Source organism: Acomys minous, assembly GCF_964271855.1.
Source record: "Acomys minous genome assembly, chromosome: 16".
NCBI classification, from domain to species: domain Eukaryota; kingdom Metazoa; phylum Chordata; class Mammalia; order Rodentia; family Muridae; genus Acomys; species Acomys minous.
The window spans coordinates 52,170,389-52,185,270 of record NC_140498.1 but is presented as its reverse complement, the minus strand read 5'-3'; the positions used below and the strand labels follow the sequence as shown (position 1 = coordinate 52,185,270).

General features: G+C 48.5%; 1 protein-coding gene across 4 annotated transcripts in view; it reads left to right on the top strand.

The window, feature by feature from the left end:
• MYH11 (myosin heavy chain 11) overlaps positions 1 to 14,882 on the top strand; it is a 112,028-nt gene that overhangs the window by 12,644 nt on the left and 84,502 nt on the right. For all 4 annotated transcript variants that reach the window (XM_084763863.1, XM_084763864.1, XM_084763866.1 and 1 more), the window contains exon 3: positions 7,184 to 7,340. In XM_084763863.1, the coding sequence (XP_084619989.1) occupies positions 7,184 to 7,340 (157 nt within the window). The remainder of the gene's footprint in view (positions 1 to 7,183; positions 7,341 to 14,882) is intronic.

Here is a 14,882-nt window from a genome sequence, read left to right as displayed (position 1 = left end):
GCCGAACTGATGAGTTCTCATTTAGTGAGAAGCCTTGTCTCAGAAACTAAGACAGAGAATGAATGAGGAAGACAGCCATTTTTAACCTCTGTCATGCAGATACATGTTCATACACAAACATGTACACACATACATACCACACACACACACACAAGCAAAACTTGTGTTTAGGGTGCAGGTCAAAATTTGGCAGCTTTGACTAAGTGAGGGTCACACTACAAGATGGGGTCACTCAAACCTGGCTTCACAGCTTTGTCCTGCCCTGCCTGGTTCAAGGAATAGAACAGACCATTGTCTCTTGTCTGTAAAATAGGAATGGTCACCTTCCACAGGAGTGTGCAGAGTCCACATGGTCATATGCTTCAGAGTGCTAAAGCATGTGACATGACACCATGGGTGTTGAAGTTGTCTCTCCTGGTCCTTCCTCCATCTTAGAATTAGGAAAAGCTCCTCAGAAAGGCTAGTGCCTCCCTGCCCCTGCGGACTATGGCACATAAGGATCTAAATAGGTTTTCTGAAGGCCCTCTGTGTCACACAGGAATGGCCACATGGTACATAGAATTCATAGGTCCATTGCAGTGGCTTTGAGTCACGCTTTCCAGCTGCCTGCCTCTTAACCAATTGAGAGGTAAGTTTGGTTGGTTGTTTGGTTGGTTATGTTTGTTTTAAACATGAGTATTTATGGGGTCTTTCTTCAGCTAAATCTTAGCCACATGTCATAAGCTTAACAGCTGCTGTACCAGATGACATAATTCTAGAACATTCTCCCCCTTATATTCTGTTGTTCAGCCTGAGCCACCTGATGAGGATAGTAAAGGTTCCGTGTGGATTGTACCAGCTCCTTAGATCACCAAGGACACAGATGTCCCCAGGATTTCTGCCTGGCATCTCTGAAGGTGCTGGTGGGTCCTTTGGAAGGTTCCCTCTTTCTCCAAGATGTTCTTTTCCTCTCTGAACTGTGAGGAACCATGTCAGCCTTATGTACTGAAGCTCTTTCTAGAAAGATCGTGGATATTTCCTGGCAGATGGGCCCTTGAGAATGCCCAGAGTTTTGTTCTTGCTTTGTGTCTGCTATGACTGGCTGTTCCTGGTCACTTGTTGGGTCCCTTGCACATCTTCTGGAGAAGGATGGTCCCATGGCCACAGCATCTCCTTCCAACCCTTCAGAGCATGCAACCTCTAACAATGTGGCATAGCGTTGTCACCTGAGCCTGCGTGCTCACTTCACCTGACAACTCTATGACATGGTGGGAATCAGGAAGCAGGGGGCCTTGGGAAAGTCCCAAGACCAGAGATCACTAGGAACAGATTAAGAGTGTCTGGAGGCTTCAGGTCCCTGCCATGCTTTTCTGGAGGGAATTAGATTCAGCCCTCTTGACCTCAGGACAGTGTGTTCTCTCTGCCTAGTATCATTCTGCTCAAATGAATCACTCATAGGAACTTCTGCCTATGATGAAATAAAAACTGTATGGGCCTGGGATCCAGGAGTGACCCCCAGCCTACAGCAGCATTGTGCACGGTTCCTGTGACTGCCTGTGTCAGGGCATTCTGGGCTCTCAGCTCAGGAGGCTGGCTGATTTTTTCCCTTAATGATAGAATCCTTCCACTGGCCTCCTCCTGAACAAAGGGCCTTTCAGAAGGTCGTAACAGACCTTCTACCCTCTGACACCCAGAAGGTTCTGTCTAAGACAGAGAGCCTGCTTTCTCTTCTGCCTGTAGGTTCCTTGTGGGGCTACTGCACAATATAGGGCACACCTGGCACATAGCTCTGACTCCTGATCTCAGGCCCTCTGGCTCCTTCTGTATATTGTCGTTAGCTAAGGCCTCTCTGCCTGTAATTTGTTAGAGGGCATTAGCTGTCAGCTTTGTTCCAGGTTGTACTGTGGTGGAGGTGGGGGTGGGGGGATGGGCGGGTAATGGGGAGGAGGGAGCTCAATTTGGGACTGTCACATGCCAGGGACTTTCCTGAGTCAGGACACTAGAAGCAGTCACTCCACAGGACCCCAAAGGGTAGAAAGAAGAAGAACTGCAGGCCACCTCTTGGGAAGCCTCGTGAATTAGTTCTTAGAGTCTTAAGGCTTCAAAGACGAAGCAGGGCTATCCACTCAAAAAACTGTTTGTAGAAGCACGTGAGGCTGGGCAGGTAGCCCCATGGGGAAAGCGCTTGCCTGGAAGCAGGAGGGGCTGGGCTCGGAAAGCCAGCTCCCACAGAAGCTGGGTGTGTGGTATACCTCTGTCACCCGAGCACTGCGAGGGTAGAGACGGTGGATTCCAGGACGTCACTGGGTGCCGGCCTAGGCAGTCGGTCAGTGAGGTCTAGGTTCACTGAGAAAGACCTTTTTGTCTCAAATGATAGTGTAAGATCCCCAGTGTTGACCTCTGGCCTCTACACATGCGCACACATGTGCACACATGCACTCATTCACGTACGTCGCATACACCCCCAAAAGAAAGATATATGGCTCAAAAGGCAGAAGTCCCTCCCCACCTTTAACTCCCTACCCTTTGTCTTGGGGACAAATGTGGTTTCCAGGGTTGTTTGTGCAGGTCTGAGAGTCTAACAAGTTTAACAGTGGCGTCACCCCCTGAGCCTTGTGCCAACCATTCCTTCTGCTCAGCTGTGCCTGTGGCCTTGGCTTCTCTCTGCCACACCTACTCGGACCTAAGGCCTATTGAGCAGCTAAGGGAGGCAGAGCTTGCCCTTTTGTTCCAGTGCCTTATCCTTCCCACTCCCACCCTGACCCCCCAAAGAGTAACTAACCCGCCATTTGCCTGGAGACAGGATCTCGCTCTTTAGCTCAAGCTTGAGGTCTGCTCACCTCTGCTTTCCCAGTGCTGGGATTATAAGTATGGTCCCACCCTTCTTGGCTCCTCTGTGTCTCATGAAGAATTTTATACATAATATACATTCAGAACATTATCTGCTCCCTTAAAGTGGCAGCTTGGGCCACATTCTGTTGTGCGTCTGCTACTTTTCTTTTTTGCGTTTGTGTATCTTACTTAACACGCATCCCTCAGAGCAGAGCAGGATCTCCTGCTGTGGCCATGGGCTGCACTGGTAAGGCTCTCCCCTCCTGATGGGCACCTCTGCTGTCACTGGCCTTCCAGCCACAGCACAAGCACATTCGTGATGAAGTGCCTCACTCCAGCACAGACACTCAGAAAGTGTGAATGCCCCCAGACAGCTTTGTAGAGAATGAGGGGTTCCGTTTAGTCTCTGGAGGAGAGAGGAGGTTCAGGGTCACGCCGTGTGCACGCACACCTAGTGGGTTATGAGGCAAAGCCGAGACTGCCCCTGGCACGTGTCTTTTGGTCAGCATCTTCTTCATTATTCCCAATCCTCCTCTCTTCCTGAGGCCAAGGCCTTGGGAGCAGCTCCTGCTTGGTGCTCTGGGGCTGACCATATAAAGTATGAGGAGCAGCCAGGCTTGCTTCCTAATACGGTCACAAAAGGGAGATCCTACTCCAGCTGGGACCTGCTGGTGGCACTGGGCCTTGAGATGCCTAGCTGGGACACAGGAGGAGGAACGTCGGGACCTCTGAACTCAAGCATCAGGAGAGGGACAATCCTGGGCATGAGACCCTGGTTTCCTCAAGAGGATTTGCCAGCTGAGCAGACTCAGATCTGCCTGAAGCATGTGTGTGCTGTGTGGGTGGGCTTGCGGAGGACCATAAGCAAGCAGGAAGACAGAGTGCTGCTCTCCCTGGGAACTCGAGATGGTCAGGTCTCAAACTCGGCACAAATGGCTGACTGAGGTGCCTATTTAACATATTGAAGCAGATGCTCACCCCTGGTTCTCCCAGCAGCTCTTGCTCCCTGTTAAAGAGTCCTCCTGGCTGGCATACCTGGCCTCCTGTCCTAAACTCTCTAGCCCTGAGCTTCACTGGCCTTCCCTCAGCTCTCTTCCCTATGTAACCCAGCCATTTTGACTATATGTTGTTCCCTTCGCCTCATGGTCTCTTGGCTTCTTGGTTTCCTGGCTCACTCTTAGTCTCATGGCTCCTAGCTCCTTTCTCTTGCTTTCCCTCTTCCCCACCCCTACCCTGACCCCATGTTCAGTCTGGAACTTTCCAGATGTCTCTGGCTGTGCTTTCTCTCACATCTACCATAACCTTCCTCTTCAACCCATATCTAGGAACAGCATGTGTCCTCTCTCTCTCTCTCTCTCTCTCTCTCTCTCTCTCTCTCTCTCTCTCTCATTCAGAGGTGGAATCTGGAAGACTTCTTTCTTTTACAAATTCTATTTAGCAAATATTTACTGTGCTGGGTGCTAGAGACACACTAGGGTACAGTTCAGTTGGGAGGGTGCCTTGGAAGCTGAGCCCTGAAAGCAGAGATGGAAATGGGTCTGGGAAGACCAGGGGAAAGGAATTCCTGGCAATGGGAACAGCATATATGGAGGCTCCAAGGTGTCAAATTTTCTGGTCTTATAAGACTAGGAGTATCCAGGCATAATCAGATTGACTGAGAACCACTATATTCAGGCATGGTGCTAAATTCTTCTTCATGTGCATTATTTCAGAGCAAAACCACGAGGAAATGGTTAGCATGTCCCTTGGTTTGCAGATCAAGGTGACTGAGGTTCAGATGGCCTCCCAGTTAGAAGGTAGCAGGTGAGGGTTCAAACTCAAGTCCCCGGTACTCTTAGCTACTGCCTGGGGGTTTAGACATGGCTAGAAGATAGTGGTGGTGTCCCAGACATAAATGACACCATTCTGAAAGAGATGTTGCCCCAGGGAGCAGGGGCCAGGGTTGAGACCTAAACAGAGGGGGTGCCGCTCTAGTTTTCATTCAGATGATGTTGACTGGCATTCCTCTTTGGGAGCCTAGATGGGTGACGGATAGAAAGGGCACAGTTGTGGCTCAGCAGATATCCACTGAACACCTACTGTGTGTCGTTCAAGGTCTCCAGGACATACAGGCAAAGGCAGGCTGCCTCTACACTTGAGGATGTTTCAACTTAACCTTGGCAGTCATTTAGTAGCTATTTAATTAGTACCTACTATATGTCAAGACTTAGGTTGGGGCTCAAGAGGACAGAACAGGAGCTCAGGCCTGTGGAGGTAACTGCATCTGGCACTTTCAGGTCAGAGAGTGCCACATCCTGCTTTCCTGCCTCCCTCTCTGCCTCTGAGCCTTCTATCTCCTGATCTGGACTGCCCTCACTGTCCTTTAAGACTCAGTACCCCAGCACTTCCCACAGTCACCCCAACCCTCCTCAGGGCTTCTCTTATTTCCATTCCTGTTGGTTGGTATGAGTCTCCCGTGACGGTTCCACTCTGTCCTCACCTGGAAGTTCTCGGACAGGGACACTGTTGAGTTATCAAGCTCAGACCTTTGGGGCCACTGTGTCCCTGAGAGGCCTTCTTTTCTCCTCACCAACCTTGCAGCTGTGAGGAGCAGCACATATGGTCCGAGTTTTGGGTTTTGTTGTTATTTCTCACATTTATTCATTGTGTCACTACCACCATCCTTTCTTTTTTAAGGACAGGATCTCATGTAGCCCAGGTTGGCCTCAAACTTGCTTTGTAGTTGAGGATGACTTAGAACTCCTGATGCTTTGAATACTGTGATTATGGACGTGTACCGTGATAGCTGGTTTATGTGGTCCCGGGGATGGGAGCCAGGGCTTTGTGCATGTTAGGCAAGCCCTCGACCCACTGAGCCACATTCCCAGCCTTTGTTCCCTTTCACCTTTGAACCTGTTGTAATATCCCACCTCTTCCCCATTGCAGATTAGCACCCTATGTTACTGTATTTCAGTGGCTTCTCTAGTTGGTGATATGTGTCTCTCACTTCTCAGGATATGCACTCCTAAACTATTAAATTACTTCTAAGAGGCCAGGCATGGTGGCGCATGATCACAGTACTCGGAAGGCAGAGGCAGGCGGATGTCTGTAAATTCGAGGCTAGCCTGGTCTACAAAGGGAGTCTCAGGACAGCCAGAACTACACAGAGAAACCCTGTTTCAAAAAAACCCAACCAAAGAAAAATTACTTCTAAGACTTCTTCAATAAACAATAACATCACCGGGCATGGTGGCGCACACCTTTAACCCCAGCACTCGGGAGGGAGGGGCAGGTAGATCACTGCGAGTTCGAGGCCAGCCTGGTCCACAAAGCTAGTCCAGGATAGCCAAGGCTACACAGAGAAACTCTGTCTCAAAAAACCAACAACCAACCAAACAAACAACCAACCAAACAAACAAACAAAAAACCACTAGCATCATTCAGCCACACTGTCCTCCTTCTATACAAGGTTAGGACAGTCCTACTGTCCACACATTACTCCTTCTTCCTCAGGCTTGTGTGTTAGCTATTTCATTGCTGTTTACAATTTAAAAATCACGTGTTATTGGTATTCTTTAGTCTTGTGTTGTTTTTTTAGACAACACAAAAGGATCCCTGGGTGTCCTTCAACTTGCTCTGTAGACTAGGCTGGCGTGAACTCAGAGATCTGCACACCTCTGCCTCCTGAGTGCTGGGATTAAAGGTGTGTGCTACCACTGCCAACTGGTATTCTTTGAGTAGCATTCTATCTTTCTATCAAATAAAAAATACAACTGAGATAAGTAAAAAGGGAATTTTTTTTGGAGAGCCGGGGAGATGGCTGAGTTGGTAAAGCGCCTGCTGATCAAGCTTGTGTTCCCAGCTCCCACTGGACAAAGCTGGGTGTAGAGAGCCACACTCCTGTCACCCCGATGCTGGGGAGGCAGGGACACAGGGATGCTTGGGATTTATGCTTAGCCAGCCTGGACAAATTGGTGAGTTCCAGGTTCAGTGAGCGAGCCCATCTTAAACAATAAAGAGCAGGGAGTTGGAGAAGAGGCCCCATGTTGGCTTCTGCTCTTCACGTGCTTACACACATGTGCACATGTACCTCACATAGAAACATGTGCACACAGACCTGCAAGTTATGTCCCTGAGGCTTAGTGAGGTAGAGGACCATGGTAGATTGGGAGCTTAGATGTGCACCCAGAACTGTTTAAGACTCAATCCCAGGTGGCCTGGGAACCCAATCTTGCCCTTTGCCTCTTACACCCTGTGTGCTGAGTACAAGGGATGCCACAGAGCTCCTGCTGAGCTGCTGAGGCAGCCACATGGCAGGAGGCTGCTGATCGTAGGTGTGGGAGCTTCCCCGCCCACCCGAAGGTCTAGAACTGAGCCCAGTCCTCTCTTGCAGACCTACTCGGGCCTCTTCTGTGTGGTGGTCAACCCCTACAAGCACCTCCCCATCTACTCAGAGAAGATCGTGGACATGTACAAGGGCAAGAAGAGACACGAGATGCCGCCCCACATCTACGCCATTGCTGACACAGCCTACAGGAGCATGCTGCAAGGTGAGCCTGCCAGCCCCCAGAACTACCTCAGGGCTCAAGCTCAGTCCCCACCCCCACCTGCCTCAGTCCCCATCAGGAATGTGGAGTTTGGCAGGCGGTGCCCTGACTAAAAAAGGGCAAAAGCAGAAGCAACGTCAGTCTGCAGCAAGGAGGGGGCAGGGAGCTCAGGCCTTGAGCAAATACGGGCATACCCTCTCTGGCTTCTGCCGTGCCTGTCTGTTCCAGGGCCTTGGCCCAGGCAGCAGCCAGAGAGGAGGCAGCTGGGAACGAGCTGGTGAGGAGCTGCAGGGTCCTGGGCTGCCACCTGCCAGTCTCCATCCCTGGGATCGCAGTCAGGTGTCTTTTCCTTCCCAGCTTCAGTTTCCTTGTATGTGAAAGGAACAACATTCTCCATGCTACGGCTCTGTGAGACTTGCTGTGGTGGCTTTTCCCATGGAGGAACTTTGCGCACACACTCCAAGTCCAGACGTGGCAGCTTGTGAATCTTCTATCTGGAATCTTTAGGATCAAAGCCATTGCAGATGTGAACCCCCCCCCCCCCACACACACACACAAACACACAGATTTAGGAATATTCTCATATGCATGATGAGAATTGGTGGGGCTACAACTCAAGTCTAAACACAATATTCATTTATGTTTCATCTGTATACAGTTCCAATGTGATTTTTGACAATATTTTAAATAATTTTGTGCATGAAGCAACATTTTGTCAAATGGAATTTTCTCTTTGTGGTTTCATATTTGGACTAAAAGAGTTTCAGATTTTGGGTTTTGTTTGGGGTTGAAGGTTCTTAACCCATGTGAATGCTATTTTGGATCGAGCATTTCTACTGGGAGAAATAGAACGGCAAATACACAAGAGAGGAATGGGGAAAGTGTTAATTTAAATTTATACCTAACTCCAGTAGGATAATTGCCATTGAGATAAAGATGTGAACGAATTATTCTAAACAGGCTCCCTTATGCCTTTTCCCAGCGACCTCCTCAGCACCCCCCAACTCCCCCCACCTCCTCACCCCCCCCACCCCTGCCTGCTGAGGCCACTGCTGTTCTGATTTCTGTCACCACCAGCTTAGCCTTGAACTTCAGTGAGAGACACACTTACATTGTTTACTTAGCATTCTGGAGAGCTCCCTCTCCTCCCCAGACGTCCTCAGCAGCAGCGTGCAGTTACAGCATGAACTCTGGGACAGAGCTGCCTGTGCTAGCATGTGCCTAGCATGCTGTGTGACTTTGGATAAGCTGCTAAATGTCCTGTAGCTCAGCTCTTCCTCTGTAAAAGGGCATAAAGTGTGGTGGGCCAGGCCTGTAATCTTCCCACTTAGGAGACTGAAACCAGATGACTGAAAGTTTGAGATGATCCTAGGCTATACAAGTTAGTCAGTCAGTGGATCATCCATCCATCCAGAGAAGTCTGTTACCCCCTCTTAGGGCTGAGATGAGAATTAAATGAACTAATGAACTATTGCATTTTAATCTTTTCAAAACAGTGGCTGGGACTTGATCAACAAACACCCTTTGTAAGCATAAGGCACTACAGGGCGAACATCCCTAATTCTAAAATCCAAAATCTAAAATGCTCTAAGAGCCAGGATAATTTCATTGCAAATTCTATAAAGTGTAAACTATAGTCCATGAAATTTTGATTGAGCAAAGTTATTCAAAACAGAACATGAGTCAGGTCTAATGGTGCATGAGTAAAATTAAAATCCCAGCACTGGAGAGGCAGATGCAAGCAGAGCTCTGTGACTTCCAGGCCCACCTGATTAACAGAAAGAACTCCCAGACAGCCAGGACTACCTAGAGAGATCCTGCTTATAAATAAACAAAGAAAACATAATATAAAATGACCTTCAGATGGGCTGGAGAGATGGCTCAGAAGTTAAGAACACTTGATGTTCTTTCAAAGAACTTGAGTTTGGCTCCCAACACCCAGGTCAGGCAGCTCTCAAATTCTTGTAACTTCAGCTCCAAGGGATTTAATACCCATTCTGGTCTCCATGAGTACCTGCATCTGTGTGGACATACCAACACACACACAGGTGCACACACATGTGTGCACACACAGGCACACATGCACAATTGCACCCACACATGCACACACAGGCACACACGTGCACACACACAGGCACACATGCACAATTGCACACACAGGCACACACACGCACACACAATTAAAGGAACGAAGTTTCTAAAAGTTCAGATAATATCTGGAAGATGTGTGTGGGACTTGCCTTCCTCCCGACTTCAGGCTGCTTCATTATGAATCTGCAGATTCTCTCAAATCTGGAATTTGAACACCCTAGTTCTAAGCCTTTCACTTAGATGCCAGGAGTGATTCATGGACAGGAGGACCGTATGCAACACGTGGGTACAGGTTAATAGCCTCGAGACCACAGTTAAGACAGGCAGGTGGAACAGCCAGGTGAGGGCCAGGTGGAACCTGCACACTGACGTCCCTCCACAGAGCCAGTCAGCTCAAGGGGACACAGGTCTGAGCCGGGGATTGAGAAGAGCACTCCTGAAATCCCCAAGGGCAGGAGTCCAAGTGCATCTAGAAGATGAAGCCAGTGAGTGAAAGCTCCAGGCTACCAACAGTTTGCCAGATCTCAGATGTCATTGGAACTTCATCTGCCCAGACATGAGCCTGTCATTCTCCCAAAGACCAGCAGGGAGAGCCCTGCAAGATGGATCAGGATGATTTTCTCCAAGGTGGGAAAGCCCTGCTAGGTCTTAGAGTTAGAATCCTGTCTGTGTTGTTTTATGGTACTTGTGGTCCCCTGGGTGAAAGTGTATTTGGAAAGCAGCTTAGACATCTCTTTGGTGAACCATACAGAGCTTTGGTGTTCACATCATTGGGCATGCTTTTGGTCAAATGACTGAGTGGACTAACAACTAACTTAGTTATACCAGTTTTATATATCGTATAACAAGAAGCTACAGGTTAGCCAGGTGTAGTGGCGCACGCCTTTAAACACAGCACTCCAGGAGGCAGAGCAGGAGGATCTCTGTGAGTTTGAGGCCAGCCTGGTCTACAGAGTGAGTCCAGGACAGCCAGGGCTACACAAAGAAACCCTGTCTAGCAAAACCAACCCCCACTCCAAAGGAGGAGGAGAAGGAAGGAAAGAAGAGGAAGAGAAAGAGGAAGAGGGGGAGGAGGAAGAAGAAGCAGCAGCTGCTGCTACAGGTTGATGGTCTCAGAGCTGTTTGATTCAGCAGCTCCAAAGCAGCTCAAATAAAGATTAGTTTAGATAGGTTTAAATTTTTAAATGAGGTATCATTTTTCCCTTGGAATTCTTTTTTATTTTTCTTTTTGGTTTTTCAAGACAGGGTTTCTCTGTGTAGCCTTGGCTGTCCTGGACTCACTTTGTAGACCAGGCTGGCCTTGAACTCACAGTGATCCACCTGCCTCTACCTCCTCAGTGCGCCACCATACCCGGCCTCCTTAAGGCACTACTCTGTTGCCCTTTGGTTTCCATTTCAGTGTGAGATTACCTATTCTTTCTGTGTGGTCAGTCTTAGTTTCTTTTACTCTAATCCTTTAAACTCTTCTCCAAGTCTCTGCTCACCATGGTGGAACTTGCCATCAATCTGTTTTTCATTGTTCTGGAGACTTCCCTTCTTGGTTGTTGGTTGGTTTGTTTGTTTTTGTTGTTTGTTTTTTAAGGTCTTGGTATTGGGACTCAAAAGGGGTCACCAAAATGGATTTCTGGGAACAAGAAGTTTATTCAAAGACATATGCATGGACAAATAAACAGACAACAGTATGTCAACGGCTCTGAGGAAAGTTAAACCTTAGCCCTAGAGACAGACAGACAGGACGGCAAAGGTTCTGAAGGTGAAGCTTCTTATATTCCTCTGAAGAAGGTGTGGTGGTCTCTATAACTTCAGCAGGGAATTGGGTAAGGAAGGTGATGCATGGCTCGTGTCTTTTGATATGTCTTAAGACTGCAAACTCATCTCCCAAGTGAGAAAACCAGGCATTTGAACTCTTAGCTTAAGATTCCTACAGCTCCCTCAGGAGGGCAACTGTGTTGTGGCCTAGGCAGCTGTCTGGTCTGGATGCTAACATTTGTTGTTTATTGCTGTTAGTTCCTCGTTTTTTCACCTCCTGCGCCTGGCATTGAGCCCTAGGTCTTGTGAGTGCCAGCCCAGCATTCTACCGCTGAGCTATATCCTAGATCCATGGGGATGCTTGTTTCCTGCTTCTTTTGTTGTTGTTGGGGTTGTTGTTGTTGTTGTTGGTTGGTTGGTTGGTTTGCTTGAGACAGAATTTCTCTGTGTAGCCCTGGTTGTCCTGGACTCACTTTGTAGACCAGGCTGGCCTCAAACTCACAGAGATCCGCCTGCCTCTGCCTCCCGAGTGCTGGGGTTAAAGATGTGTGCCACTGCACCTGGATATTTCCTCCTGCTTCTTATATGCAAGGGCTTGGCTTTGTAGGAGTGTTCTTAATTTTTCATCAGCAACCTGGGGGCTTTAAAATTCAGTCCTAAAATATTATGGTGCATGTACCATAATTTTACCCTAAATAAAAACCAAATCAAATTCTCAAGTAAAGAAGGTTGACATACGTGTTGTTTTTCTCATGACATGTACCTTGTTGGTCTTGAGGAAACAACAAATTTTTACTCTCTCCCTCTGTGTGTGTGTGTGTGTGTGTGTGTGTGTGTGTGTGTGTGTGTGTGTATCTATGTGTGTCTGCGTCTGTGTGTCTGTGTGTGTGTGTGCATGTGTGTGCTTGTGCATGTGTGTATGTCTGTGTCTGTGTGTGTCTGTATCTGTGTGTGCATCCATGTGTGTGTGTGTGTGTATGTGTGTGTGTGTGCTTGTGCATGTGTATGTCTGTGTGTGTGTCTGCATCTGTGTGTGTCTGTGTGTACTTGTGTATGTGTGTGTACGCGTATGTGTCTGTGTCTCTGTGTCTGTGTGTGTCTGTGTCTCTGTGTGTGTGCACGCACATGTGTATGCTTGTGCATGTTTGTCTGTGTGTGTCTGCATCTGTGTGTGTGTCTGTGTGTCTGTGTGTCTGTGTGTGTGTCTGTGTATGTGTGTGTACATGCCCCCTGACCACACTTGTATGGCTTGTTGGTCATCCAACACTGGGGTTGGCACTATTGTCAGCTCCCTTTTAGAGATGGGGAGACTGAGATTCAGAGAAGTGAAGAACTTCCCGAAGGTCAGACAGTGTCAGACTATTTTGAGCTTTGTGCCTGTTATTCCTAGGACACCTAGGGGTTGCCTGATTTAACAGTGGCACTGAGCTGGGCTTGCCCTCCAGCCGAGGAAAGGCCTTCTGTCCCTGAGGGTCTTGTTTCCTATCTGGGTGTTGAAGGCTGAACACTTGGGAATCCAGAGTCAGACTCAGAAAATTCCAGGATGATCATGGGTCGGAGAGGTGCATTGGAGCACTAAGCCTTCTGACACACACTGGGGATCATCATTGTGGGTCCCTGGAGTGAAGTAGGGGAGGTGTGAAAGGCAGATAAGATTTTACTCTAACATGATGAGTGCAGCACTCAGGAGGTGTGGGCCTGGCTTGTGTCACCACAAGTGCATTGTTATCACCTCATCAGCACCAAGAGGCCCCTGTCAATGGTGAAGAAAACACTCAGCAGGGGCTCTCAGCTCACCCCTCCTCAAACATAAGCTAAGTCTGGGCAGTGGCCACTAAGCAAGTCTCTCTGTTCTGTGGTTAAAATGCCTTAAGGGAACTGGCCCGTGCCCACCTAATCCCTACAACCTGGTCTGTAGATGAAAGGATTAAAACGCAGGCACTGCTAACCCTGGGCCTGGAGAGCTGGCTACCAGCCTCTGCAGTAGTTAGTTTGTAGAGGGCTTCACACGACCACCAAAGATTTGCCTTAGAATTACAAGTGAAACTTGGTGACTTTTCTCTTCTCCCCAAGGCCATGCAGTAGACAGGATACCAAGGAGGAAACTGGACCCAAAGGCATTTGTTTTTGCTTTGGTTTTTAAAGATCTTTTTAAAAATGTGTATAGGTACTTTGCCTGAATGTGTGTCTGTCCACTGAATTCAGAAGAAGGCGCCAGAGCCCTGGAACTGGAGTTACAGATAGTTGTAAACCTCCAAGTGGATGCTGGAGACTGAACCCAGGTCTTTTCTGCAAGAGCAGCCAGTGCTCTTAACCACTGAGCCATCTCTCCAGCCATATTTGTGTTTTTGAGGCATGGTCTCACTATAAGACTTCATGGCATCCTCCTGCCTCAGGCTCCTGCTGGGATTACAGACACATACCAACACACCCATTTGTGGCTTTAGATCTTAATCTGTCCAGGCTACTACAACAAAATGCCACCATAAGCAACAGAAATGTACTTCCTGCAATTCTGGAAGCTGGAAGCCCAGATGAATGCATATACAGGCTTGGATTCTGGTGAGGGCCCATTTCCTGTTTAGTCTGGTAAAGGCAGGCCCATTTTCTTCTTCAAGGGCGGTGTCTGAGCTGCTGTGTCCAAGAGAAAATAAACTCCCTTGGGCTTTGTGTGTGTGTGTGTGTGTGTGTGTGTGTGTGTGTGTGTGTGTGTGTGTGTGTATGCCAGTCCTGTTGGTGATGTACCGCCTCCTAAGGGCCTGGCCCTACCTTAAGGGAGGGAATATCAAAGGTGGAGATTTGGAGAGAGACACAAATGATCAGACTGTGGCGCATTCTAAGTAGAGAGGGGTGACCCTGGCCATGTCCTCTAACCCCCTGACTCAGTCACTGCTGGTCATAAACACGTCTCTAGGTTATTAGTTTCGTCCATTCACTCACTCATACATGTATTCACAACAGTTATAATGACCTGGAATGTGAAATCCTGTCCCACAGCCTCTCAAGGGCCATAATTGCAAGCACACATGGCCACATCTGGCCCCAGATTCCAGTGTTCAGTGAGAGATAGCTGAGATAGCTCAGTGGATAAAGTGACGACCTGAGCTTGCTCCCCAGAACATAGTGTGAAAAAGCTCCTTGTGAGAGCTTGTGGGAGACGCTGAGAGAGGTAGCACCCCAGGGTAACCTTTGGCCTCCACATACATGTTGCATGTGTATGTACATAGCACACAAAACTATGCTAATGATGGTTAATGTGGTACTCACAGCTCTGAGCTGTGTCACGGGGAACTTCAACGTTCTCTCAGTCTAGTCTCATGGAGTAGTTTCTGTGCTCCTGAAAAGTTTGTTTTCCTGATGAAGAAACGGCTATGGCAGGCATAAAAGGCTGCTCAGGATGGGGAGACAAGAAATAGTGTCAAGCTGTTTGACTCAAACATGTTAAACTACAAACATGTCTCCGAGACAGGCCTCAGGGCATGCCTCTGCTTCCAGGAGGGTATGTGGCTCAACTCAATTCTGCCTGGACTGACTGGCTATGGGGATAGGGTATAGTGTGCCACGGACTGCCCCAGTTGGGTATGGGGGTCCCTGGGACGAGGGCCCCAAAGACTTGGTGGGCAAGGATTCGGTGGTGACAAAGACAAGCACAGAGGCAGTTTGAATCTGAGTGTATTTTGTAGGCAAGCAGTCTAGGTTTTTATA